Source organism: Aegilops tauschii, chromosome 3 (assembly GCF_002575655.3).
Source record: "Aegilops tauschii subsp. strangulata cultivar AL8/78 chromosome 3, Aet v6.0, whole genome shotgun sequence".
Classification (NCBI taxonomy): domain Eukaryota; kingdom Viridiplantae; phylum Streptophyta; class Magnoliopsida; order Poales; family Poaceae; genus Aegilops; species Aegilops tauschii.
The window spans coordinates 25,668,542-25,696,445 of NC_053037.3; the positions used below are offsets into that span (position 1 = coordinate 25,668,542).

Genomic DNA, 27,904 nt, shown 5'->3' on the forward strand with positions numbered 1-27,904 from the left:
TATTTTTATTAGTAAACGTTCTGGCGCTGGGGGCCCGTTTGTCATTGGGCCAGGGGGTCGGGCCCAGTGGCCAGTAGCTCAGGTGGGGCTAGGCCCACCTGGCGGTGGCCCAGAGGGCGAGGCCCACTGGCAGTGGCCCAGAGGGCACTGCGGCTACGGGCGCAACGGCGTAACGGCGTCCGCCCGAACGGGACGGCGAGGGAGCGCGGCGGACGAAGGCCGTCGGGGCGCGCGCGGGCGAGGCTCGCCGGCCGGAGCAGCGCCGCAGCAGGGGGCGGCAGAGGCGGCCACGTGCGGCCACGGGCGCGTACGGGGGCGAGGTGCGGGGCGAAGCCAGAGGCCAACGCCAGTGGGAGGCAACGGCGGCGCGGCTCGCGCGGGCGCGCGTCGGTGCGGTCGGGCGTGGGGAAGAAGCTGCGAGGGGGGGGCGCGGGGCGAGGCCACGGGCCTGCCCGCGACGGCGAGGGCGCGAGGACGAGGGGGGGCAGGCGGGGCGTGGCCGACGCGGGCGCGCGGTCGTGGCCAGGCGCGGCGGGGCGCGTCTGGGCGCGGCGGGGCGCGTCTGGGCGCGCCGGAGCGCGAGCGGGGCGGCGGTGACCGAGAGGAGAGGGGCGGGCGACGGAGGCCGGTGGCCTCACCGAGGGATGCAGGGTCACGGCAGTGGGGGTCGAGGGGGAGATGGGGGCGACGGCGATGCGGTGTCGAGGCGCGGGCCGGCGAGGAGGAGGAGGCAGGCCGGCGAGGCAGTGCTCCGGCGAGGCGAGGGCGCGGGGTCGAGCGCGACGGCGACGGCCTCCTCCTCGATCCAGATCGGGGGGGAGGGAGGTGAGATATTTCGGGGGGGAGCGAGTGGCGAGGCTGTCGGTGGGGGGGCAGGGGATAAGGTGAGGGGGGTTTGGGCCGGCCGGCTGGGCCTGGGGTGGCCCAGTTGGGCCAGGTCCAGTGGGGGGGGCTTTTGTTCTTTTTCATTTTTTTGTTCTGTTTTCTGTTTTGTTTTGCCTTTTCTTTTATTTGTTTATTTCCTTTTCTGTTTATTTCATTTAAAAGTATTTAGATATTTTATAAAAATGTGTTTTCTCCACCATAATTACCAGTGTAATATTTGGCACCCACTGAAGATTTCTGTTTGAATTTTTGAAAACTTTTATTTTCCACTTTAATTATGTTTGAAGTTTGAACTAGGAGTTTGACAAGGGTGTGGTTCAAATGTGATCAAGCCCTGTTTAGCAACATAATTAGCTTAATCACAGGGGGTTACTTTAGCATGATTCTCAGGGTGTTACAAAAATGTTGGATACACCTTCTATCACACCAAAGGCAAGATATTCGTTGCTAAGAATGGATCCTTTCTAGAGAAGGAGTTTTTCTCCAAAGAAGTGAGTGGGAGGAAAGTAGAACTTGATGAGCTCGAGGTAATTGTACCTTCTCCCGAATTGGAAAGTAGTTCATCACAGAAATCAGTTCCAGTGATTCCTACACTAATTAGTGAGGAAGCTAATGATGATGATCATGAAACTTCAGATCAAGTTATTACAGAACCTCGTAGGTCTTCCAGAGTACGGTCCGCACCAGAGTGGTACGATAATCCTATTATAGAAGTCATGTTACTAGACTATGATGAACCTACGAACTATGAGGAAGCGATGATGAGCCCAGATTCCGCAAAATGGCTTGAGGCCATGAAATCTGAGATGGGATCCATGTATGAGAACAAAGTGTGGACTTTGGTGGACTTGCCCGATGATCGTCAAGCCATATTAAATAAATGGATCTTCAAGAGGAAGACAGACACTGATAATAGTGTTACTATCTACGAAGCTCGAGTTGTCGCAAAAAGGTTTTGGACAAGTTCAAGGTGTTGACTACAATGAGATTTTCTCAACTATAGCGATGCTTAAATCCGTCTGAATCATGTTAGCAGTTGCCATATTTTATGAAATCTGGCAAATGGATGTCAAAATTGCATTCCTTAAATGGATATTTCTTAAAGAAGAGTTGTATATGATGCAACCAGAAGGTTTTGTTGATCCTAAAGGTACTAACAAGGTATGCAAGCTCTAGCGATCCATCTATGGACTGGTGCAAGCATCTCGGAGTTGGAATATACGCTTTGATGAGTTGATCAAAGCATATAGTTTTATACAGACTTGTGGTGAAGCCTGTATTTACAAGAAAGTGAGTGGGAGCTCTGTAGCATTTCTAATATTATATGTGGATGACATATTGTTGATTGGAAATGATATAGAATTTCTGGATAGCATAAAGGGATACTTGAATAAGAGTTTTTCAATAATAGACCTCGGTGAAGCTGCTTAATATTGGGCATCGAGATCTATAGAGATAGATCAAGGCGCTTGATAAGATTTTTCAATGAGTAAGTACCTTGACAAGTTTTCGAAAGAGTTCAAAATGGATAAGTCAAAGAAGGAGTTCTTGTCTTTATTACAAGGTGTAAAGTTGAGTAAGACTCAAAGCCCGACCACGACAGAAGATAGAAAGAGAATGAAAGCCATTCCCTATGCCACATTCATAGGTTCTATAAAGTATGTTGTGCTGTGTACCAGACCTATTGTGTACCTTGCCATGAGTTCTGGCAAGGGGGTACAATAGTGATCTAAGAGTAGATCACTGGACAGCGGTCAAAATTATCCTTAGTGAGGACTAAGGAAATATTTCTCGATTATGGAGGTGATAAAGAGTTCATCGTAAAGAGTTACGTCGATGCAAGCTTTGACACCGATCTGGATGACTCTGAGTCTCGATTTGGATACATATTGAAAGTGGGAGCAATTAGCTAGAGTAGCTCCGTGCAGAGCATTATAGACATAGAAATTTGCAAAATACATATGGATCTGAATGTGCAGACCCGTTGACTAAACTTCTCTCACGAGCAAAATATGATCACACCTTAGTACTCTTTGGGTGTTAATCACATAGCGATGTGAACTAGATTATTGACTCCAAGTGAAAGTTATGGTGGAAAAAGGAATAAACTTTAATTTCTGTTTGGGAGCCGCCTATGATATATCTAGCATGGAAAGTGTTGGGATGCTCCAAGTCATTTTCGTTGGTGGGATGGATACACCTCCCAAAATGTTTTTATCTCTAATTTTTCGCTTTGAGCTCTGGCACCTCTACAAATCACTACTTCCCTCAGTGAAGGGTCTTTCTTTTACTTTATGCAATTTTTATTTTTTGAAATTGTGTCACCATCCTCTCTTATAAAAGCACCAACTAGGGGACAATATGATCGTACTTAAGTATTGGGTGTAGCTAATATTCGAGTGTGTTTCATGAATGGATCAATGTTTGAGCATGACGGGCTAGGGATAACTTGTTTTAGCATTGATATTTTGAAAGACATGGTTGCTTGTTGATATGTATCTAAATTATTATGTCAAAACTAGACTATTGCTTTGAATCACATAAAAGTCCAAATGTCCATGAAGAAAAGAATATGATATGACATGATAAACAACACCCAATATCAAAAATTCTGTTTTATCACTTACTTACTCGAGGACGAGCAGGAGTTAAGCTTGGGGATGCTGATACGTCTCCAACATATCTATAATTTTTGATTATTCCATGTTGTTTTATTATCAATCTTGGATGTTTTATAATCATTATATAGTCATTTCATATTATTTTTTGGTACTAACCTATTGACATAGTGCCGAGTGCAAGTTGCAGTTTTCTGCTTGTTTTTTACATCGCAGGAAAACAATATCAGACGGAGTCCAAATGCCACGCCAATTTACGATGATTTTTTATGGACCAGAAGGAAGAAGATGGGCCCTGGTTGCACCTAGGGGGAGTCCCGAGGAGGGGACAACCCACCAGGGCGCGCCCTGGTGGGTTGTGCCCACCTCGGGTGCCCCCTGGACCGACTCTTTGCTCTATAAATACCCCAATATTCCAGAAACCCTAGGGGAGTCGACGAAATTTTCATCCAGCCGCCGCACAGTCTAGAACCACGAGATCCAATATAGACACCATCACAGAGGGGTTCACCACTTCCATTGGTGCCTCTCCGATGATGCGTGAGTAGTTCTTTCTAGACCTTCGGGTCCATAATTAGTAGCTAGATGGCTTCTTCTCTCTCTCTTGATTATCAATACAATGGTCTCTTGTAGATCCATATGATGTAAGTCTTTTGGCGGTGTGTTTGTTGGGATCTGATGAACTTCGAGTTTATGATCAGTTATATCTTTTTATATCCATGAAAGTTATTTGAGTTCTTTGATCTCTTATATGTGTGATCTCTTATAGCCTCGTATTTCTTCTCCGATATTTGGGTTTTGTTTGGCCAACTTGATCTATTTATCTTGCAATGGGAAGAGCTGCCCGGTAGTGGGTTCGATCTTACGGTGCTTGATCCCAGTGACAGAAAGGGATCGACGCGTATGTATCGTTGCTACTAAGGATAAAAAGACGGGTTCCATATCTGCCGCAATAGATAAATGGACCTTGTCTACATCATGTCATCATTCTTATAGCATTACTCCGTTTTTCCATGAACTTAATACACTAGATGCATGCTGGATAGCGGTCGATGTGTGGACTACTAGTAGTAGATGCATGCAGGAGTTGGTCTACTAATCTTGGACGTGATGCCTATGTAATGATCATTTCCTGGACATCGTCATGATTATTTGAAGTTCTATCAATAGCCCAAAAGTAATTTGTTCACCCACCGTTTGCTATTTTTCTCGAAAGAAGCCACTAGTGAAACCTACGGTCCCGGGGTCTTCTTTCTCATATATTTGCCTTGCGATCTACCTTTTCCTTGCGTTTATTTTCAGATCTATTAAACCAAACAATACAAAAATACCTTGCTGCAATTTATTTGTTCCGCGATCTATTTATCCCATTTACAAATTTACCTCACGTCCTTTGCCTATCTTGAGCCGCCGTACCCCGAAAGGGATTGACAACCCCTTTAACACGTCGGGTTGCGAGGTGTTGTTCTTTGTGTGCAGGGGCTTTTTACGTTGTGTTGCTTGGTTCTCCTACTAGTTCGATAACCTTGGTTTCATATCTGAGGGAAATACCTACCACCGTTGTGCTGCATCATCCCTTCCTCTTTGGGGAAATACCGACGTAGCTTCAAGCGACATCAATGGGCTAGTATAACTTGTTTTAGCATTGATATTTTGAAAGACATGGTTGCTTGTTTATATGCTTGAGTATCTAAATTATTATGTCAAAACTAGACTATTGCTTTGAATCACATAAAAGTCCAAATGTTCATGTTGTAAAGAAAAGAATGTGATATGACTTGATAAACAGCACTCCACATCAAAAATTATGATTTTATCACTTACCTACTCGAGGACGAGCAGGATTTACGCATGGGGATGCTGATACGTCTCCAACGTATCTATAATTTTTGATTATTCCATGTTGTTTTATTATCAATCTTGGCTGTTTTATAATCATTATATAGTCATTTTATATCATTTTTTGGTAGTAACATATTGACATAGTGCCAAGTGCCAGTTGCTGTTTTCTGCATGTTTTTTACATCGCAGGAAATCAATATCAAACGGAGTCCAAATGCCACGCCAATTTACGATGATTTTTATGGACCAGAAGGAAGAAGTTGGGCCATGGTTGCACCTAGGGGAGTCTCGAGGATGGGACAACCCACAAGAGCGCGCCAGGTGGCCCAAGCGCGCCCTGGTGGGTTTAGCCCACCTCGGGTGCCCCCTGGACCGACTCTTTGCTCTATAAATACCCCAATATTACAGAAACCCTAGGGGAGTCGACGAAATTTTCATCCAGCCGCCGCATAGTCCGGAACCACGAGATCCAATATAGACAACATCACGGAGGGGTTCACCACTTCCATTGGTGCCTCTCCGATTATGCGTGAGTAGTTCTTTGTAGACCTTCGGGTCCGTAGTTAGTAGCTAGATGGCTTCCTCTCTCTCTCTCTTGATTATCAATACAATGGTCTCTTGGAGATCCATATGATGTAAGTCTTTTGGCGGTGTGTTTGTTGGGATCTGATGAACTTCGAGTTTATGATCAGTTATATCTTTTTATATCCATGAAAGTTATTTGAGTTCTTTGATCTCTTATATGCGTGATCTCTTATAGCCTCGTATTTCTTCTTCGATATTTGGGTTTTGTTTGGCCAACTTGATCTATTTATCTTGCAATGGGAAGAGGTGCCCGGTAGTGGGTTCGATCATACGGTGCTTGATCCCAGTGACAGAAAGGGAACCGACACGTATGTATCGTTGCTACTAAGGATAAAAAGACGGGATCCATATCTGCCGCAATAGATAAACGGATCTTGTCTACATCATGTCATCGTTCTTATAGCATTACTCCGCTTTTCCATGAACTTAATACACTAGATGCATGCTGGATAGCGGTCGATGTGTGGAGTACTAGTAGTAGATGCATGTAGGAGTCGGTCTACTAATCTTGGACGTGATGCCTATGTAATGATCATTGCCTGGATAACGTCATGATTATTTGAAGTTCTATCAATTGCCCAACAGTAATTTTTTCACCCACCGTTTGCTATTTTTCTCGAGAGAAGCCACTAGTGAAACCTACGGCCCCCAGGTCTTCTTTCTCATATATTTGTCTTGCGATCTACTTTTTCCTTGCATTTATTTTCAGATCTATTAAACCAAAAAATACAAAAATAACTTGCTGCAATTTATTTGTTCCGCGATCTATTTATCCCATTTACAAATTTACCTCTCGTCCTTTGCCTATCTTGAGCCGCCGTACCCCGAAAGGGATTGACAACCCCTTTAACACGTCGGGTTGCGATGTGTTGTTCTTTGTGAGCAGGGCTGTTTACGTTGTGTTCCTTGGTTCTCCTACTGGTTCGATAACCTTGGTTTCATATCTGAGGGAAATACCTACCACCGCTGTGCTGCATCATCCCTTCCTCTTGGGGAAATACCAACGTCGCTTCAAGCGACATCAATGGGCTAGGATAACTTGTTTTAGCATTGATATTTTGAAAGACATGGTTGCTTGTTGATATGCTTGAGTATCTAAATTATTATGTCAAAACTAGACTATTGCTTTGAATCACATAAAAGTCCAAATGTCCATGCTATAAAGAAAAGAATATGATATGACTTGATAAACAGCACTCCACATAAAAAATTCTGATTTTATCACTTACCTACTCGAGGACGAGCAGGAATTAAGCTTGGGGATGCTGATACGTCTCCAACGTATCTATAATTTTTTATTATTCCATGTTGTTTTATTATCAATCTTGGATGTTATTTAATCTTTATATAGTCATTTTATATCATTTTTGGTACTAACCTATTGACATAGTGCCATGTGCCAGTTGCTGTTTTCTGCATGTTTTTTACATCGCAGAAAATCAATATCAGACGAAGTCCAAATGCCACGCCAATTTACGATGATTTTTTATGGACCAGAAGGAAGAAGTTGGGCCCTAGTTGCACCTGGGGGAGTCCCGAGGACGGGACAACCCACCAGCGCGCGCCAGGAGGCCCATGTGCGCCCTGGGGGGTTGTGCCCACCTTGGGTGCCCCCTGGACCGACTCTTTGCTCTATAAATACCCCAATATTCCAGAAACCCTAGGGGAGTCGACAAAATTTTCATCCAGCCGCCGCACAGTCCAGAACCACGAGATCCAATATAGACACCATCACGGAGGGGTTCACCACTTCCATTGGTGCCTCTCCGATGATGCGTGAGTAGTTCTTTGTAGACCTTCGGGTCCGTAGTTAGTAGCTAGATGGCTTCCTCTCTCTCTCTTGATTATCAATACAATGGTCTCTTGGAGATCCATATGATGTAAGTCTTTTGGCGGTGTGTTTGTTGGGATCTGATGAACTTCGAGTTTATGATCAGTTATATCTTTTTATATCCATAAAAGTTATTTGAGTTTTTTGATCTCTTATATGCGTGATCTTCCACTAGCCGCCTCACGAATCCGAAGTAGCTGCCGGGTATAGCTTCAGCTGGCCATAGCCGGATTGTGAAATCCTTCATGGCTAATTCGGCCACCCTGTGGAGCTCCATCAGCTGCTTCAGCTGATCGGTAAAGGACACTGGATGTTCTGGCGTCGCATACTGCGACCAGAATAGCTTCTCCGTAGAACCTACTCCTTCGGCTCGATAGAACGCGGCAGCGTCTGATACACTGCGTGGTAGATCCGCAAAAGCTCCTGGGGAACTCTGAACCCGGGTTAGTAAAAGGTACTACCTCTCCGCACACTTGCTTTGCATCTTAAAAGCCTTACCCGCTGTGATCTTCCTGGCCTCCTGTATCTCCTAGATGACGGCCTGGGTCTCATTCCGCGCGATCTCTGCGCCCCGACGAGCCTTGGTGAGTTCGGCCTCCTGAGCCGACGCATCATTCTCCAAGGTCTCACATTTTTTCACTGCATCTTGGAGCTCCTGCTAGATTTCCTTGACACGGGCCTCGAGCTTCTTACGGGCGGCTTGCTGTTGGACAGCCTTCTCCTCGGCCTCGCCCAGGGCCTTCCTCAGGGCCTCGACCTCGGTCGCGGCTCCTGCATACATTCCGACATTACAGTCAATACACAGCGTCTCCGCTTTCCGAACACACAGCAAGACGTTGCTTACCTTGCTTCTCCTGCAGCCGCACTCTAACCTCGCCGAGCTCGTTCTCCGGCCGCTCCAGCCTCTGCTTCAGTTCAGAGACTTCGGCAGCATGTGAGGTCACGGCCAACAGTGACGCCTGCTCATGCACACATATCACGTTAGTCTCCTACACTAGAGGATTGATCCTCTGTCCGGTTCCTCTTATCGAGCACCAGATAGTGTCTCAGGGGCTACTGACTATATGGGGTTTTTTCTCTGTCATTTACCTCGAAACCTGTCAACAGGTTGCTGCAGGCTTCGTTCAGTCCACTCTTGGCGGACTGAACCTTCTCGATCACCGCGCTCATAAGAACACGGTGCTCGTCCATAACGGAGGCGCCTCGTAGCGCCTCCATCAGGTTATCCGGCGCCCCTGGATGGACAAGGACCACCGGCAGAAGCGGTGCACCCCCTCCTTCAAAAGGGGCTGCCCGCCCGACTCCGGGGCCATATGGGTCTCCGAAATCGTATTCGGCTGAGGGCCAAGCTGGATTCGGCCCTCTTCGCCAGTCTCCATGGGGATCGTCCCCTCCATATGTCCGACAATGGAGGCTTCGCCAAGTGGCGCCTCCCGGACAGCATCCTGGGTTCCTCCCCGGTTCGGATCGGCCTTCCGGGACAGCACTTCGGTGTCATCCCCGGCCCCGGGGGAATAAGCAGGCGGTGGCGACTGGCTCGCCATCTCCGACGGAGCCAACGAGCTTCCAGACGAGGATCGCTGGATTAGGTCGCGGGCCGGACTGCAATGGTACGGTTAACTACATCAAGATAATGGAGAGAAAGGACTGGATGTGCACATAAATAAGCCATGTCACTTACGACGCGGCCTGGGGCTTAGTGCGGGGGCGTCGTTCTGGACTACTGTCAACGTCCCACGCGGTGTTGGCTGCCGGAACGCCCTTCCCCTTTTTGGGCGCCTCCGCCTCCAGATCCGCCGGAGCCGCCCTCTTCTTCTTCCTCTCCTCAGGGGGGGACTGTTTTCTTCCTCCTCCTCCTCTTCCCCGTCATTGTCCTCAGGGACAGAGGAGTGAGTTTCGTCGTCTTCGGACGTACCCTTACGACGGAGGCCACTCTTGGCCCCCTTTGCCTTCTTCTTGGCCTTCTTCTCCGGCGCCTTATATGGTGTCGGTAGTAGCATCTCCGCCAAGCGCGGGATGACTGGTTCTTCGGGCAGCGGAGCCGGACACTGGATCCGCTTCGCCCTCTCCGTCCAGTCCTGAAAGAGCAGTAATAAAAGCTCAGACATCATCCTCGAAACAATTAGGTTGAGGACTCATTCGAAATAACATACCTTGCTGGTGGGGTGTGTACAATCGTGACCACGGTCTGAATCCGTGGCCGGTGGTTTTTCATTGCCCTTGAAGAGCAATTTCCATGCGCCTTCGTGCGTAGTCTCGAAGAGCCTCGCCAGGGTCTGGTGCTTCTTTTGATTGAACTCCCACAGCGGGCGGCTTCGGCGCTGGCATGGAAGGATCCGGCGAACTAACATCACCTGGATCACATCAACAAGCTTGACGCTCTTGGTTACCATGCTCTGAACGCGTGTCTGCAGCGCTATCAGCTCGTCAGGAGAACACCAGTCCGGACTCTTCTCGACCCAGGAGGTGAGTCGCATAGGAGCGCCGGAGCGGAATTCGGCAGTTGCGGCCCAGGTGGTGCCGCGTGGTTCTGTTATGTAGAACCACTGCTTCTGCCACTCCTTTACCGTATCCACGAAGGTGCCTTTGGGCCAGGAGACGTTGGACAATTTGCTCACCATTTCCCCTCCGCACTCCGCGTGCTGGCCATCCACCACCTTCGGCTTCACGTTGAAGACTTTGAGCCACAGCCCAAAGTGGGGTTGGATGCGGAGGAAGGCCTCGCACATGACGATAAACGCCGAGATGTTGAGGAAGGAATTCGGGGACAGATCATGGAAATCTACCCCGTAATAATACATTAACCCGCGGACGAAGGGGTGGAGTGGAAACCCTAGCCCACGAAAGAAATGGGGGAGGAATACCACCCTCTCTGTGGGCTCCGGCGTGGGGACGATCTGTCCCTCGGCCGGTAGGCAGTGGACAATCTCCTTCGCCAAATATCCGGCCGCCCGAAGCTTGGTAATGTCCTCCTCCATGACGGAGGAGACCATCCACTTACCCTGACCACCGGATCCGGACATGGTTGCTGGGGTGGAAAGGAGATTGGAACTTGGGCGCTGGAGCTCGAGGTTGGGAAGGCAGAGACAGAGAGAAAGCGTGAGAAGAGGAAGGGGGAATCCTTGTCTCCTTATAAAGGCAGCAAATATTAAACGCCTCCTCACTCACCTTGAGATTCGCCTATTCCCAAGGGCTGTGTAAACGGCACGGTTGGGTTACCCATGCCTGCATTCATGAGAATCCCGCGATAAGGGGACACGATCTCTGCCACGACAAGACGTGCCAATAGCAACCGCGTCTTGAAACGTGGGACAAACGGTTCGAAATTATGGCCGAACGGACGTAATGTCACATTGCAGAAAGCTGCCAGCGGATGGAACTCGTGTAAAATATATATATTCTCTATGCGGTTGTGCATGGTGTATAACAGGTCCGGATACAATCATCGCGTCCGAAGACTATCTTGGAGTTCGGAAGAAGGGGAACCCGCCTTGCAATGCCAAAGACAATCTGTGCACCGGACTCCTTGTCATTGAAGCCAGGTTCAGGGGCTACTGAGGGAGTCCTGGACTAAGGGGTCCTCGGGCGTCCGGCCTGTTATCCATGGGCCGGACTGATGGGCTGTGAAGATACGAAGGCCGAAGACAATACCCGTGTCCGGATTGGACTCTACTTGGCGTGGGAGGCAAGGTAGCCGACCTGTTATGAAGATTTCCTCCTATGTAACCGACCTCATGTAACCCTAGATCTCTCCGGTGTCTATATAAACCGGAGAGCATAGTCCGGATAGGACAGATTCATTGCCATATTCACATAGGCTAGACTTCTAGAGTTTAGCCATTACGATCTCGTGGTAGATCAACTCTTGTAACACTCATATTCATCAAGATCAATCAAGCAGGAAGTAGGGTATTACCTCCATAGAGAGGGCCCGAACCTGGGTAAACATCGTGTCCCCCGTCTCCTGTTACCATCGATCCTAGACGCACAGTTCGTGACCCCCTACCCGAGATCCGCCAGTTTTGACACCGACACCCCCTAGCCCTAGTCCAATTAGGTTTGGGCTAGGGGGGCGTGCACCACACCTTGGCCTGCCTCCTCTCTTCCACCACTAGGCCCATGAGGCCCAATAACTTCCGGGGGGGGTCCGCTAACCCCCGATACTCCGAAACTTATCCGAAACGACCCGAACCATTCCGGTGTCCGAATGTAGCCTTCCAATATATGAATCTTTATGTCTTGGCCATTTCGAGACTCCTAGTCATGTCCGTGATCTTATCCGGGACTCCGAACAACCTTCGGTACATGAAATCAGATAAACTCATAATACAAATCGACATCGAACGTTAAGCGTGTGGACCCTACGGGTTCGAGAACTATGTAGACATGACCGAGACACATCTCCGGTCAATAACCAATAGCGGAACCTGGATGCTCATATTGGCTCCTACATATTCTACGAAGATCTTTATCGGTCAAACCGCATAACAACATACGTTGTTCCCTTTGTCATCGGTATGTTACTTGCCCGAGATTCGATCGTCGGTATCATCATACCTAGTTCAATCTCGTTACCGGCAAGTCTCTTTAGTCATTCTGTAATACTTCATCCCGCAACTAACTCATTAGTCACATTGCTTGCAAGGCTTATAGTGATGAGCATTACTGAGAGGGCCCAGAGATGCCTCTCTGATACACAGAGTGACAAATCCTAATCTCGATCTATGCCAACCCAACAAACACCTTCAGAGACACCTGTAGAGCATCTTTATAATCACCCAGTTACGTTGTGACGTTTGATAGCACACAAGGTGTTCCTCCGGTATTCGGGAGTTGCATAATCTAATAGTCATAGGAACATGTATAAGTCATGAAGAAAGCAATAGCAATAAACTAAACGATCATAGTGCTAAGCTAACGGATGGGTCTTGTCCCGTTCACCAAATGACAACACATGTCTATGGCTAGGAAACTTAACCATCTTTGATTAACGAGCTAGTCTAGTAGAGGCATACTAGGGACACTCTGTTTTGTCTATGTATTCGCACATGTACTAAGTTTCCGGTTAATACAATTCTAGCATGAATAATAAACATTTATCATGATATAAGAAAATATAAATAACAACTTTATTATTGCCTCTAAGGCATATTTCCTTCAGCAGGCTGAATTGAATATGAAGGAATCTCAAGTCACTGATCTGAGGGAGAACATCCATTCCTAGCAATCTGAGATTTCTAAGGCCAAATCAGAGCTGAAGACCGCTTTGGAAGACATTGAAAAATTGAAAAGGGACTTCAGTGCTGAAAGAAACGGCTGGGAGACCGAGAAGACGACTCTGTTAAAAAGAGCAGAAGATGCTGAGGCTACTCTTAAGCCGATGACTGACGGGTTATCCGGCTTAAAGCATCAAATCCACAACATGACAACTGCTATCTTCGGTAAGTACTAGAATACTTCAACTTGGATCATCAGTGTATCACAATCATTAGCCGGTTTACCAATATCTTTGCTGATGTAGCCTCCAGAAGCTCCAGGCTGGGTCAAGACATGCGCATAAGGCTTAAAGTTGTATATACCCTTGTGGGGAAGTTGTACACTGGTGCTCAACGGGCTATTTCTGCTGCCTCCCATAAGAAGCAACCACCTTCCCTCATCAAGGAAGTGTTGGAGAAACTGTCTGTGCTGCCGCAAATGGTTGAAGAATTAAAGCGATCAGCCGCCAGAGCCGGTGCCATCACCGCCCTGAGCCGGGCAAAGGCATGGCAAGCAGTACTTGACCCGGAAGAGCTAGCCACCGGCTGCCCTAGCTTAAAAAAAGATGGGTCTCCCTTCAGCGTCGATGGCTTCACCAAAATAGTAAGGGAGATGCGTCCTTTGGCAAGCAAACTGGTTGAGGAGACTGATCTCTCCAAATATCATGCTGTTTATGATGCTGAAAACACAAAAGTGAAGGTGCCGGTTCATGAGGCTGAAAGCCAGAAGCACCGTCGTAACCGCCGCCTCCGAGATATTGGAGGATGCGGCCATGCGCCTTAGCAATCGCGTGCGGCAACTCCTCCTTCATTGGGCGACGCTAGCGTCGTGGTGGCAAGGAGGGCTCGTCGAGCCGCACATAGTGTTTGTGCAAGCGGGGGCGACAACGGCTCATCCTTCACGCAACGGAGGCGCTGGGGTGGCGTCGGCTCCGGCTTCACGCGGCCGCCAATGTGGAAGCCGCGGGTGCGTGGCGGGGACGCCGGCTCGCCCTTCACCCGCCGAAGGAGGATGCCGGCTCCCGCTTAACACGGACCCACGTCTGGGACGGTTCGTCCTCCTTCACGCACATCGACAATGGTGGCATCGGACCCATCTGACGGAGCAAACGCTCCATCATGATCTTCATCTGACGGACGAGAGGAGACGGGGCCGCAGCTGCGGCCGTTGATGCTGATGGTCCAGGTGAGCGAGGCCAGCGATGCCACGACCAGCATGACGACGAACTTCCACCGTGCCGCTTGCCGGCGCGGAGAACCAGGACTTCGACATCGCTGGGCTTGGAGAGGAGGAAGAACTCGAAGAAGAGGAAAGAGGACAATGCGGTGTTTGGGAGGGTGTGGATTTGGACGGCGCCGGAGCGTGGCTTAAATAGCCGCGGCCAGGCCAGGCGGAGGGGCAGTCATCCTGCTTCAATGCGACGCAGCGGCCGAAGTTGGTTTCTCGGGATGTGGTGTCTGCATTGAAGTGACGGCACCCAAGAGGTCGTGTCCGTCTACGCCGCCTTCCCTTCCGTCCAAATCGCGATATCAATGCCGGCCGCTACATGCTTTGAGCCGGCATGAATGAGACGCGGCAAACGGCGCGGAAGGGGCGAGTGGGGGTTAGGGTGGGCCAGGGCGGTCAGAAGCGGACTTGGGAGCAGTCCGGACTTCCGCAAAGCCCCGATGTTTGTCTCCGGCTTGCGAGAGAAAACACATCCCGACCGCACCGCAGGCCGATACAGTCTCGTGTTGGATGACTTTCTCGATCCGGACAGCGCGGTTCGAATGAGAAGGTTTAAAGGTCGGCGTTGGAGATACGCTGATCCTAGACCGGGATAGTTCGTTTTAGCAACCACCGACGGGAAGCACGTGCGACGTTGTTGTAGAGAAAAATGAGAAAAAAAAAAAAGGTTTCCACGCGTCTGGCCAGTTGGTCTAAAATCGGGCTGGCCTGCTGGAGCCTGGTCCTTTCCCAGCGCATTGTTGATTGATTCACGGGAAGAGCGAGACGCCAAGAACTCGGGCAAGTCGCGAGGCCGCCTGCCTCCGCCCGCCCAGGACTCGATCTCGATCCCCGCCGACAAGGGAACCCGCGGGAGCGCCAAGATCCCGCCATGAATCCCGAGTAGTAAGTCCATCCCTCCCTCCTCTGCTTCGCCCCCAGCAGTTCCGATCGGGGGGTCGGCGCTTTTAGGCTGATACGAGATCTCGCTGGATCTGGCGCGGGGGAGAGTTGACTCTCGATCCCAGCAAAATCGTCGCGTTTCTTCTTCTTTTTTGGTCTGGATCGCGTCTACGAGGGGAATGCAACGTTCTGGGATAGTTTATGTTTAAATTAGGTGAAATTTGACGCGAACTTGTTTGCTGTGTGGACCTGTCTCGCTGGATGCCGCCGGTAGATGTACCTTTTCTTGCTTGGTCGTTTTGATTAGTGTTTCCAGGGGTGTTTGTTGGGGATTTCAGATTTCTACTAGTACTATCTAATGGCAGTAAAAGGACAGGGCAATTTTGATTGCTATTTTGTCTGTTTTTGTGAATTATGTATGCTAATATCACTTGCACCATCTCTAGTTTCGTAATCACTTTGTTGAGTCTCATGTTTTTACTCCCAAAAAGGAATGAAAGAAAAAACATTCAATGTGCAGATGCAGATGTGGGTAGATTATCCTACTTGTTGATACTGGTTGGCTAAATTATTGGTCAGTTGATCGGATTTGCATATTTCTAGAATGCACCAGTCTGCTCAACATCCTTTACATGCACGACCAAATGCTTGTTTGTTCATGTTGTATAACTGTGACAGCCATGGGCTGATATAACTGTTCGCTCGGTTAGTGCTGTAACTGTGGTTGCACTTCACTCATTCAATGTTACAATATCATTTTATCTTAATGCTGCAAGGGGGGCTATTTTACATTCTATCACACGCTAGTGCATAGGGATCAAAGGGATCTATTAGCTCAGCAAAACTGACATTTGGCTGAGTTTTAAACAGCAAAATATCTCTTCATCTGTCGCTGCTTACTTGTCTAAGCCTGACAATATTATTCGAAAGAATCGTTGTGTGTTATTATCTTGAGAATACATTGCTCTTTGAATTTATTTTCAATCTTCCAAGCCTGGAGATAGTTATTGTATCTTATTATCATCTTTGAAAGTGGTCGGACCCTTCCCTGGACCCTGCTCAAGCGGGAGCTATGTGCACCGGGCTGCCCTTTTTATCATCTCGAAAATGCCATCACTGCTTGTTTTCTTCTCTGCTCACTTTGTTTGATGGAGACTAACATTCTAATATGTGGCCCCGCAGTGATTACCTCTTCAAGCTTTTGCTTATTGGAGACTCGGGTGTTGGCAAGTCATGTCTTCTGTTAAGATTTGCAGTAAGAATCTCTACCTCAAGCATGATCCATTTTGCTATCTTTTTCCCGTCTATATATTATAGGTTTTTGATGTTAAAATTTAGGTAGTTCATGGAATTAACCATTTTGTTTATAGGATGCGTAAGCTGAATCATTACTCACAGATGTTCTAATTTAAATTGTTCAACCTGAATAGTTCATTATTGGTAGCTACATTTTTCCAAAAGATGATGGGCATCCCTACATACTTCCTCCGTCTGGAATTACTTGTCACTCAAATGGATGTATCTAGATGTATTTTTGTGCTAGATACATCCATTTGAGCGACAAGTAATTCCGGACGGAGGGACTACTATATTGTAGTATGCCCTTGAGGACAACTAATTATACTTACTATTAAATTTACCTGTGCTGCTTTGTTTGTTTGCCCCTTTAATATTTTGACTCTCTTGGCAGGACGACTCGTACCTGGATAGTTACATCAGTACTATTGGAGTTGATTTCGTAAGAACTTTTACTTTCTGCATAGTGTTTTTTGGCTGCTACAGTTCCTTCTATCAAACGTAACTTCTTGCAAAAACGTTGACAGAAAATAAGGACTGTGGAGCAGGACGGAAAGACTATCAAGCTGCAAATTGTGAGTCTAGCTTATCTCGTGATTTACTTGATATGCATGCTGTTACTAGTAACCAAGCATGCCTGTGCAAGTACCATTGAGTTGTGATTTTATTGATGATCTGTAAAACTTCATTGAGGCATAGTTCTCCCAATGACCACTATTATTTTGTGGGATACAAATCATGATTGTTAGTTGAAGTTGATTTATATGAAACAGACACACTCAACCGCTTCTCCCGAATATATATGAAGTTTGTTGTCACTTTGTGGTTCTCTTTAGTCTGTCCAGTTAATATAACCGGACCATTAAAAGTTTTCATTATTTGTCTTTCCTATGAAGATTCATTCTTTCTGGATGTTTAGAAATGAAAAATAGATGTAGCTCAGTTTGAACGTGAGGGATGGCAGTCTTGCAGCTTATGTGTACGTGCTCTTTGGATTGGGCAATTCCTCTGTTTTTCATCTCCCACCTCAGTTGCAGTGATACAGGGAGTATTATCCTTTTCAAAGTTATTAAACACCTTCGTTCTACAAACTCCCTTTTCAGTGGGACACTGCTGGGCAAGAACGTTTTAGAACTATTACCAGCAGCTACTACCGAGGGGCCCATGGGATTATTGTAAGTCTGCTTATACAAACTTCATTTAGTCAGATAACAAATTTACATTTATGATGGCTTGACCGGAATATTCAAATGGTATTGCAGATCGTCTATGATGTGACAGACCAAGATAGCTTCAACAATGTGAAGCAGTGGTTGAACGAGATTGACCGCTATGCCAGTGAGAATGTGAACAAGCTTCTCGTGGGGAACAAATGTGATCTGGCTGACAAAAGAGCTGTGTCATATGAAACAGCAAAGGTATCCTCGAGTCTCATGCAAACATTATTTTTTAGTTGTTCACTTCACAATCTGCAGATTCCAACCTTCCATTCCCTGAAGGCATTCTCACTGCTATTTGTCTTTATTTTTATGTACATATATAGGCTTTTGCTGATGAGATTGGCATCCCATTTATGGAGACCAGCGCAAAGAACGCCCTGAATGTTGAACAGGCTTTCATGGCCATGGCTGCTTCAATCAAGGATAGGTTTGGACCCAGACTTAAACTAGAATTCATGATGGTCTACATTAACGTGCTAGTCTATGAACTCTAGATGAAGAACTTACTGAAAACAATGGCCTATGTTTCCAGGATGGCGAGCCAGCCAGCCGCAAACAACGCTCGCCCAGCTACTGTACAGATCCGCGGGCAACCTGTCGAGCAGAAGACCAGCTGTTGCTCTTCTTAGAAAACCATGCAAACTTGTTGATGCTCCATCACCTTTATACATGTTTTCTTATTTGTTTTTACTTGTTATCTTTATTCTTTTCTTTCTAGTGTACCTGCCTTTTGAAATTGTGTAACTTGGATGAATATATCTTCTTACATTCGCAGTTGTTTTTATGGTTAACTTGGGGTGACAGTGCTGGTCATAGTACTCGGATCTGTATCTATACGGTTCTATTACTAACGATATTATACAATAGCCGATTTCCTTTTTCTCCTCTCAGCGAGATGCAAACAAGAAAGCGAATATGATGATTTTTTTTTTTTTGTAATTGGAGTATGATTATCTGATCTTGTAATATGGTTGACTCCTGAATTATCATTTTGTAAAGAAGTTCACTACGAGTATGCTTTCAGGCTGTCACACATTTCAATGAAGTGACCACCCTGAATTTGTAAAATTGATCAATTAAAATTTGTAACATTGAGGAGGAGGTCGTCAGCATGAAGTCGTGGGTCTTCACTTTTTCCTTCTTGAGGGATACATTTTCATGACAGCTTTATATTAATATGGCAGTTTATATTACTTGGCAAATACGGATGCATCATTTTAGATTATACTCTCTCCGTATCTTTATATAAGGCGTATTGGTTTTTTGATAAAATTTCACAATGTAAGGTGCATTTGTTCTAATTTCTCGTAATTCCGATCTTAGCGCTCCAGAAAAAGAAAAGTATATCTCCCCTGATTTCATGTATTTCTCCTTGTAGAGAAAGAAAAGGAAACTGTCTCTCCCGATTGCATGTATCACTTCCTTTCGTTGCCTAAATAATTTATTTGTCGCTAATCTACGAATTAGACAAGTTAGACAAGCAGAATTTCATCCTAAATAGTCCATAATTATGTGCCTTGAAAATAATACACCTTAGATAAAAGAATAGAGAGAGTATCAACTAGAAAATCAGGAGGCTCGTCCTGTTAGGTAAAAGTACTGCCGTACTGGAGCCTTAGAGCCTTCTGCTTTACTCCCTCCATTCCCTAATATAAGGTGTATTTGGTTTTTCAAAAATCAAATGAGTGCACGTTTGACCGAGTTTTAAGAAAAATATATCAATATCCACAATATAAAATTTATATTATTTGTTTCATCATGAAAAGTAGATTCATATTTTACCTATTAGGTATTGCAGATGTTGTTATTTTATTCTATAATATTGATCAAACATTCAAATGGTTGACTTGCACATAAACCAATACACCTTATATTCTGAAATGGAGGGTACTAGATAACGGGACAGTGGTTAAACAAAATATAAGGAAAATTGTGGCATAAAACATGCATTCTCATAGACCGTTGTTGCGGGTTGGATAGAATTGTCACCATTCAGCGTGACTTCTATAACTTCCATACAATTTGCCTTCACATTTATTTTTGCGGATGCTTCCACATTAACTTGCTACATGCACATGAGCCCATCTCTGAGAGCCTGGACTTCCGAAGTACCAACATCTTAAACGAAGGGAATCCCACTGGCCAGGAAATAACCCTTTATCGTCTCAAATGATAGCGCCAGTTCCTCCATAGCCACTGTCACTAACAAATGTAGTGTCAACATTTAGTTTAAAGAGGCCTTCTTTTGGCTTTTGCTAGCCATGTCTTGGATTTGCACCTTGGTTCCCTCGGCTAATCCTCCTTCCGAGCCGTAAGATTCATACTACTGATAGTTTCATCATGCCGAGAAGGAAGTAATAGAACCGAGCCCCCGTGTCGCTCCCTTGTGACCGGCTCGGGCGGACGAGAAAGACCTAACGGAGCCTCCACCACAGATCCTTCTGGTGATGCAGATCTTGCCCGAGTTGCAGAAGATCTATGTGGTGCATGCTTCGCCTCTGTTGATGATACATCTGGATTTGCTTATGACCTTGAGTATGGTTATGTCCCCACCCACACCACCACCGCCAGAGACCAACCAAGCGCTCATCTTTGTGAAGCATGGATGGTTGGGCGCCTATTGTCTTCCACTCGCATGAGCCCATCGGCCAGGTGGTTCCTGCTGGTGACGAGGTTGTGGCGTTCAATACATTGACGTCTGTTTTTGAGGCTCTATTCGCTAAACAATTTCAAGAATTAATAGCCAAAATGGGTGGACTTGACAATGACGGATTGTTGCCTCATGAAGGGGAAGGCAGCCAGGGGCAAGAGCAAGAGGGTTCGCTCTAGCCATCGTGTGTTCATCTTGATGAAGAAACCTTTTGGGAGCAAAAGTAAGAACAGTGAGACCACAGAGAAGGCATCAACGACTGCTTGATGGACGATGTTCGATGCCATTATCGATGTGTTTTTGGTAGGGGTTTCTTTGTGATGTTGCGATCCATTGGTTGATTTGTGGTTATAATGGGTTGGGAGCACATATTCGTCTTCTTGAATGGTCACGGAAATTCATGCTTTGGAAGTAGACAACACATGGTCATACAGTAACGATTTTCACCTGATTTTGTTAATTAATTAGTCAATTCTATTTGAGTGAAGTGTTTTGGTGTCTAGTCTCATCTGCACCCGGTCATAACAAGAATCACAACAAATTTAAAAAAATCAATTTTTTTTTGCATGGTAGAAAATTTATTGCGTGAGGTCCGCTTCAATTTTCATACCATTTAGACATCCGAGTACTCTCAGCAAAAAAGGCAAATCGGGCCAGGACAACGCATGAATAGTAAAGTTTTTTATAGACCGCGGATTTGTCTTTTTTGGCGAGAGCCGCTCAGATGTCCAAATGATTTGAAAATTAGAGCGGGCATCACACATCAAATTATCTATCGCAAAAATAGAATTTTTTAAAATTTTCTAGTATTTGTGTCGATTTTCCTTCAGGGCGGGTGCAAATGAGCCTGGGCTCATAAGTGGATTATCGATTCTATTGTACTTAATTAATTGATGAGACAATTCTTATTCTTTCTTCAAAAAATAGCAATGCTATTTTTTGTGGGAAAAACTTCCGATCTATTCATCTTCAATCATGGTAGTGCAACATACATTAAAATAATAAAAATTACATCAAGATCCATAGACCACCTAGTGACGACTACGAGTAGTGAAACGAGCCAAAGGTGCGCCGCTATCATCGCCCCTCCTTCGTCGGAGCCGAGCAAACCTTGTTGTAGTAGACAGTCGGAAAGTTGTCGTGCTAAGGCCCCATATAGAACCAAGGCACCAAAACAACAATCGCCGTCGACGAAGAGTGTAGATCAGAAGGATCCAATCTGAAGACACACGAAAATAGACGAACGACGAATATATCCGAGCAAATCCACCAAAGATAGATCCGTCGGAGACACACCTCCACACGCCCACCGGCTGATGCTAGACGCATCATCGAAACGGGGGCTAGGCTAAGAGACCAACATTCCATCTTGAAGGAGCCGTGCCGTCTCGTCTTCCAAAGCAGGACACAAACACTAACAAGACTCGAAAAAAGATCTAAAAACGAAGCCCTTCCATCGGCAAGGGCTGGGATCCACTCCGCCTCCACGGCCCTAAGGCCACCGGAGACAGAGACAAGGTAGACCGATGGGAGGCAGACTTCAACAATATTTGAAAGTTCAGATTAGGGATATACTTATGTTTTAGGAGCAATAAAGACTTCAACAATTTACATAAAGGAGACGTAGGTGTAGCATTTTCGCTAAAAACGTGAGAGCAGTTACAATTTAAATGAGTGTTAGTTAGTCCTAGCCATGGACAGCCCGACCTGAAAAAGCCCGACCCGGCCTGGCCTAACGCTGCTCTTGGACCGGGCCCGGGCCTAGATTTTGAGCCCAGACTAGGCCGGGCCAGGCCCAGGCCCGTTGTTTTTGCCATTTACTAAAGAGGTCTGGCCCGAGGCCTGGTGTTTTTTGCAGTGGCGGGCCGGGCTTGGGCTTGAATAGTAGGTCCGATGGCCGGGCCGGGCTGGGCTCGGGCCTGAGTTTCCTACCTCGGGATTGGTCAGGACCGGCCCGGCCCGGTGGATGGCCAGGTATACTGTTATTAGTACGTATGGATTTTGTAAATCTTTGCGTAAGAAAAGGATTTTCGGAGATCGTGAGAAAGGGTGCGGCGGTGTGCGAGGGCGAGAGGGCAGCGAACACACACGTGCCCGCAACCGACTACCGGGGCCCACCTGGCGGCCCGTAGATGGCCTGAGAATTCCCCACCTTGAGATCGGCTTGTTAGAAAACAACCGTGAGATCGGGTTCGGGCAGGCCGCCGAGTCGTCGTCGTCGTCGAGCTCGATCCCCACCCCACCCCACCACCCGCCCCGCGCCGGCGCGCCCCCGGAGATCGGAGCAGGATCCCGGCCTCGCCATGAATCCGGAGTAGTAAGTCGCTCGCTCTCGCCTCTCCTCTCCCTCTCTGGTTGAATCAATTGGGGGGCCGGGGATCTCGCCGGATCTGGCGCCTGCTGCCGTCGATTCGCGGGATTCAGCTCTTAGCCCCCTCCTACATTCGGCGGATTTCGACCGTGGCCATGCACGATCTTCGTCATGCTAGGGTAAAAGCGCAGGGATAGTACTGTTCGTGTAGGAGGATCTTCCTTGGGTGCGAAGCGATCGCGTGACCGACGCGCCGCCGGGCTCGCCCTCCTCCAGCTCAAACCGCCGGCCGGCGAGAGGTCATTAGGGTAGCGAGAGGACGCCACAGATGGCTTCCCAGCAGGGCAAGAAGATGGAGTTGGGATGTGGTGGAGTGAATGTTGCATGCTAGATGCACACACACACAAACACAAACACGGTTGTTTGTACCAGATGATTTTCCCCACATAATCAGAGATGGCTTCGGTGACGATGACAAGCAGGAAGGACCCAGCTGCGATGAACCTTTGTTCGACAGTGGTTTAGCCATGTTATTAGGTTTCCTGTCACTGCCCAACTCCTGTGTTTTTTCATTCCTCTGTTTTGCACAAGAGTGATCTTCGTTTTCCTGCATTTTTTCTATCCTATGTTCCAAACGGGGTCTTATTGTTTTTCTTTTAAGCAAATGCGTTCTTACCGTGGACTGCTGTCACGGGTGTTGTTGTTTCATTAGAAGGATGCTTGCTCTTAAAGGGTGACTATGGTGATAGGCCTATGACTGCTCTGAAAACACTTCTCGTTGTTTTATGGACAAGAAATTGTTGGTTAGCATGTTGGTGGTGTGACTATATGATGCTTAGTGCATCCATATGTTCATTCTACAAGCACGATCGGACGCCTTGCTCAATCCGATTGGCGATGTTTTTGTATTGTGCACATGGGTATTGCTTCTGTACCTTATGAATATACATCATCGCTCACGGAATCGTTCTCTTGGTTAGTGTTGTAGCTGTTGTGTAGCTTCACCATTGGAAACTGTTACTTATCTATTCAGCTTCCTTTTTCTTTCTTCTTTTTTTTTCGAGAAAACGCAAAGACTTTGCATTTCTTTTCATTGAAAAGTGGGGGAACAGGTTACACGCCTCCTAGGATGTGGTTTGCATTTTATCCTTTTTCTATCTCTCTATAAAAAATTTCTAACGTGCACTGCTGTACTACAACTGAATCGAATTTACTGAATATTACGTATATAGAATACCAAAATATCTGTCTATGAATTAATGCACAAACTTCTAAGCCTCAAGATGTTGATTCTATCCAATTTTGGTATTAGTTATCTTAAATTTATTCATCTTTGTATTGCTGCTCAATGTTCTAAGCATGGATATAATGACTATGTCTCATTTTGTTATTATTGCCATGTAAATGTTGGCATTACTTGTTTATTTCGTATAGTAAGTACATTTGATTGAGACTAATATCCTGTTGCTTGACATGGCAGTGACTATCTCTTTAAGCTTCTGCTTATCGGAGACTCAGGTGTTGGCAAGTCATGCCTTCTCTTAAGATTTGCCGTAAGAATTCCTATCTAAAGCATGATTTGTTCACTATCTTTTATAGGTCTTCCCTTTTTTAATATGCATCTTGATCTTAAAAGTTTGATATAAGTTGTCTTCGGGATATCATGGAAACTGTCAATTTATTTTTAGCCTCAGTAAACTGTATGATTTCCCACTACTTAATACGAATGAGGAGTTCATTGTTGGTAGCTACTGTTTCTTAACAACATGGAGATGATCCCTATAACAATCTTGTTGTTACTAGTTAATTTACTCTGACCTCCTTAATATTGACTCTTTTGGCAGGATGACTCATACCTGGAGAGTTATATCAGTACTATTGGTGTTGATTTCGTAAGTATATTTACTTTCTTGGTCTGAGTGTTAATGTTCTGGGTACCTTAATTGAACTTGTAGCCTTGTTTTCTTCCAACTTTGTCGATAGAAAATACGTACCGTGGAGCAAGATGGAAAGACTATGAAGCTGCAAATCGTGAGTCTATTCTTTCTTTCTTTATGTCCAGTATGCATGTACCATCGAATCCAGATTTGACAAAATAGAAGACTTCATTGGGAAACATTTCATTTATAGCCCTCTTTTGTTTTGTGGAGTTTGCTGGATTTTCCCTTTGCATAATATAGCATGCCGTTATTCATCAGTATTTATGTGGTTGTTAGTTGAGGCCAGTTCACAGGAAACAGAAACTCCACTATGCCTGAATATGTAGGCAGTTGCACAACCCCTTTTTACCTTGTGTTTTTTTTAGTTCCATCCATTTAAATTACTGTTGAACATAAAGAATAAGAGTAGTTTAGCCCATTAAATTAAATGTTTATATTAAGTTTCTTAGTTCACATAAAGAATCACACTTTCAAGATGTTTTTAGGTACCAAAGTGATGCCCATTTTGAACATCATATATAGGGGCCTGATAGTATGTCATTTAAATACTTGGGTGTACGGTAGCTCATGCTGCACCTACTGTTGGCATTTGGCGATTCTTCCTTCCTTTTGTGTGACACATTACATTTAGTGATGCAAGATATCCATTTCCTTTTCTTTAAACCCCTCTTTGGTACCTTTGTTTTTATCAGTGGGACACTGCTGGGCAAGAACGCTTCAGAACTATTACTAGCAGCTACTATCGAGGGGCTCACGGGATCATTGTAAGTTTGTTTATGTGAAATCTTATTTTTATTTTTCACATGCTATTTAACATGCATAAATGTTCCAGTTTTTATATATTTTGAATACATATATACAAATGGGGTTGCAGATTGTCTATGACGTGACAGACCAGGACAGCTTCAACAATGTGAAGCAGTGGTTGAACGAGATTGATCGCTATGCTAGTGAGAATGTTAACAAGCTTCTTGTAGGGAACAAATCTGATCTCACTGACAAAAGAGTTGTATCATATGAGACAGCGAAGGTACCTTATGCTTTACTCGTATCTGCTGAAGCATTCTTTCTGCTCTTTGTGTTTACATTTGGTGTATGCAGGCATTTGCTGATGAGATTGGCATCCCATTCATGGAGACCAGTGCAAAGAATGCCTTGAACGTTGAGCAGGCTTTCATGGCTATGTCTGCTTCAATCAAGGACAGGTGTGTGTTCCCAGACGGTTTAATTAGCACAGGCCATCCTACTAGTCCACTTCTTGTTGACTACCATCATTTTACACTTTATTTACTGCTCATTGATGCTCTGTTCCTATAGTATCATAACCAAAATTGCCCTACACTCTTTAGCATGTTGCTGTTAACTGTTCTATGTTATTCCTCACGGTTTTGTTCTATATACACCTCATAGAAAGAGCATATAATTATGAATAAAAATCTTGGTTTCCAGGATGGCGAGCCAGCCAGCCGCAAACAGCGCTCGCCCAGCCACGGTGCAGATACGCGGGCAACCTGTCGAACAGAAGACGAGCTGCTGCTCTTCTTGAAATGCAGGCAGCCGCCATCCGTGTTACCCAAATGGAGACGCAAACTTGGCCGCGCCATCCTCGAGTCCATGCTTCTACATAGGCCTACTACATCTTACACCTTCATTCCATTCTTTCTAGTGTACTTATTAGCTCTTGAATCGTTGGACTTGTAACACCGGACGGAGTTTGGAGACAGTATCTTCTTCTAGTTGTGTATCTTGAATGGTTATATGTTACGATTTGCAGCTGTTGCTTTCTTGCCTAAATTTAAGGCGATTTCTACTTTTACTTGACCAAAATGTTCCGTTCTTCAAAATATTATCTGACAGTATGCTTATCTTTGTGGTAAAAAAGGTCCTGATTATAATTTTCAAGGTGCACTTGTTGATTGTTGAAGGCAGCATTAGGAATGTGCATAACATGGCAACTTGCCAACATTCGATCAACTGGGGCGTGTTTGGTTGCCTGGGCAAATTGCCAACATTAGGTCAGCTGGGGCGTGTTTGGTTGCGTGCATCTTTTGTCTCAGTGGGCCTGGTTGACTTGCCTGTATTTGTGCTATGGGTATGCAAAGCAGAGCTGTTTTGCTCAACCCGTGGTGGGAGCTGTCTTGCTCAACCCGTGGTGGTCTTACCACCCAAATGCAGCACTTCATATCATACATAACATAAGAACAACATAATACAATTACGGTAATGGTAACTCCCGAACGTTCGGGATTTAAGCATGGCACCCCGAACGTTTTAGGTGGCAAGTTTAGTTTGCGTGAGATTAGAGAAACATGGCAATTTTCTGACAAAAAAACGAAAAAGGAGAAAGTTGCCATCCCCTATCAAGTAAAGTTGCCATCTCCTATGAACTAAAGTTGCCATCTCCTATGAACTAAAGTTGCCATGTAAAAACGTTTGGGACGAAATGCTCAAAATCCGAACGTTCGGGAGTTATTGGATTCCTACAATTAACAGTAGAAATAAGAACAGCTAAATAGTTCATAATACCTAATTAGACCATAGTTTAAGACATCAAAGGCATCCCATGCCCATGCACGACCCTAGGGTGTTGAACCTTGAGCAAAATATACAGTTTTGCAGCAAGTTCAGACTATCAAGCCTAGCCCGGAGAGCCACATGACGAGCAAGTCGTTGTGGATGATATTGTGTGACGTCGACAGAAGTAGTCTCAGCTGCTCCCGAGCACCATCTGCCCTTGAATTGTATGGACCTACACCCAGAACTCACACCACTTATTGGCAGAGAGGCTGACGACACGAGGAGGTCTAAGGACTAGCCATTTCTTTATCACTGTCCTAAAGGCAGGCGGGATGACCAGCATGGTGATCTCTTCCTTGTCCTTGATCTGCACGTAGAACCTGATCGACTCCCGTGCACCCTCCTTGTGGCCGAGCCTAGGCCTCCAGCAACGCCCAACGACCGGCTCATGGCGGCTACCCTGCCCGACACCACCTCCCTCCCGAGCTAGCAGTTGATGGGGATGATGTCCTCAGCATACTTGGCGCCGGTGATGACATACGCCCCTCTGCCGACGGTGTCCCATTCCATGTTCAAAACCTTATCAGCTTAGTGGATGAGAGCAAGCAAAATTACAATAACCATTAGTCATTTGCAACTGTCACTGATAAGTGGCGATTACACTTCGGTGGTGCTATGATAAAATCATAGCATTGTCAAAGTGCAACTGCCAATGGTCAGTGCGGTCATCAGAAACGCCATCAAATGCATCAATCTAGTATGCACATGCTCCCGCGCCTTCATCGAACCCAAAACAGATAAATAAAAACAAAAGAACTGAAGATAACTGGGAAGATACAAAGAA

General features: G+C 46.0%; 2 protein-coding genes across 2 annotated transcripts; both read left to right on the forward strand.

The window, feature by feature from the left end:
* Nucleotides 1-14,888: 14,888 nt before the first annotated feature.
* On the forward strand, nucleotides 14,889-18,522 carry LOC109731455 (GTP-binding protein YPTM2). Its single transcript, XM_020290607.4, has 8 exons — nucleotides 14,889-15,129; nucleotides 16,309-16,381; nucleotides 16,817-16,864; nucleotides 16,950-16,997; nucleotides 17,526-17,597; nucleotides 17,685-17,840; nucleotides 17,966-18,069; nucleotides 18,175-18,522. Exons 1-8 carry the CDS (start codon nucleotides 15,116-15,118, stop codon nucleotides 18,269-18,271), a joined length of 612 nt encoding a protein of 203 aa, XP_020146196.1. The 5' UTR covers nucleotides 14,889-15,115; the 3' UTR covers nucleotides 18,272-18,522.
* Nucleotides 18,523-22,324: 3,802 nt separating this feature from the next.
* Nucleotides 22,325-26,359, forward strand: LOC109731456 (GTP-binding protein YPTM2). The gene is made up of 8 exons (XM_020290608.4): nucleotides 22,325-22,609; nucleotides 24,084-24,156; nucleotides 24,448-24,495; nucleotides 24,587-24,634; nucleotides 25,236-25,307; nucleotides 25,418-25,573; nucleotides 25,645-25,748; nucleotides 25,993-26,359. The coding sequence occupies exons 1-8, from the start codon at nucleotides 22,596-22,598 to the stop codon at nucleotides 26,087-26,089; spliced, it is 612 nt and encodes a 203-aa protein (XP_020146197.1). The 5' UTR covers nucleotides 22,325-22,595; the 3' UTR covers nucleotides 26,090-26,359.
* The last annotated feature ends 1,545 nt before the right edge of the window (nucleotides 26,360-27,904 follow it).

What these genes read in the sequence shown, in the direction of transcription:
- LOC109731455 (XM_020290607.4), top strand. An exon ending in GTACTATTGGAGTTGATTTC is followed by an intron (nt 16,865 to 16,949) that starts GTAAGAACTTTT and finishes AAACGTTGACAG; the next exon opens with AAAATAAGGACTGTGGAGCA. An exon ending in GCTGCTTCAATCAAGGATAG is followed by an intron (nt 18,070 to 18,174) that starts GTTTGGACCCAG and finishes CTATGTTTCCAG; the next exon opens with GATGGCGAGCCAGCCAGCCG.
- LOC109731456 (XM_020290608.4), top strand. An exon ending in GCCTTCTCTTAAGATTTGCC is followed by an intron (nt 24,157 to 24,447) that starts GTAAGAATTCCT and finishes CTCTTTTGGCAG; the next exon opens with GATGACTCATACCTGGAGAG. An exon ending in TCTGCTTCAATCAAGGACAG is followed by an intron (nt 25,749 to 25,992) that starts GTGTGTGTTCCC and finishes CTTGGTTTCCAG; the next exon opens with GATGGCGAGCCAGCCAGCCG.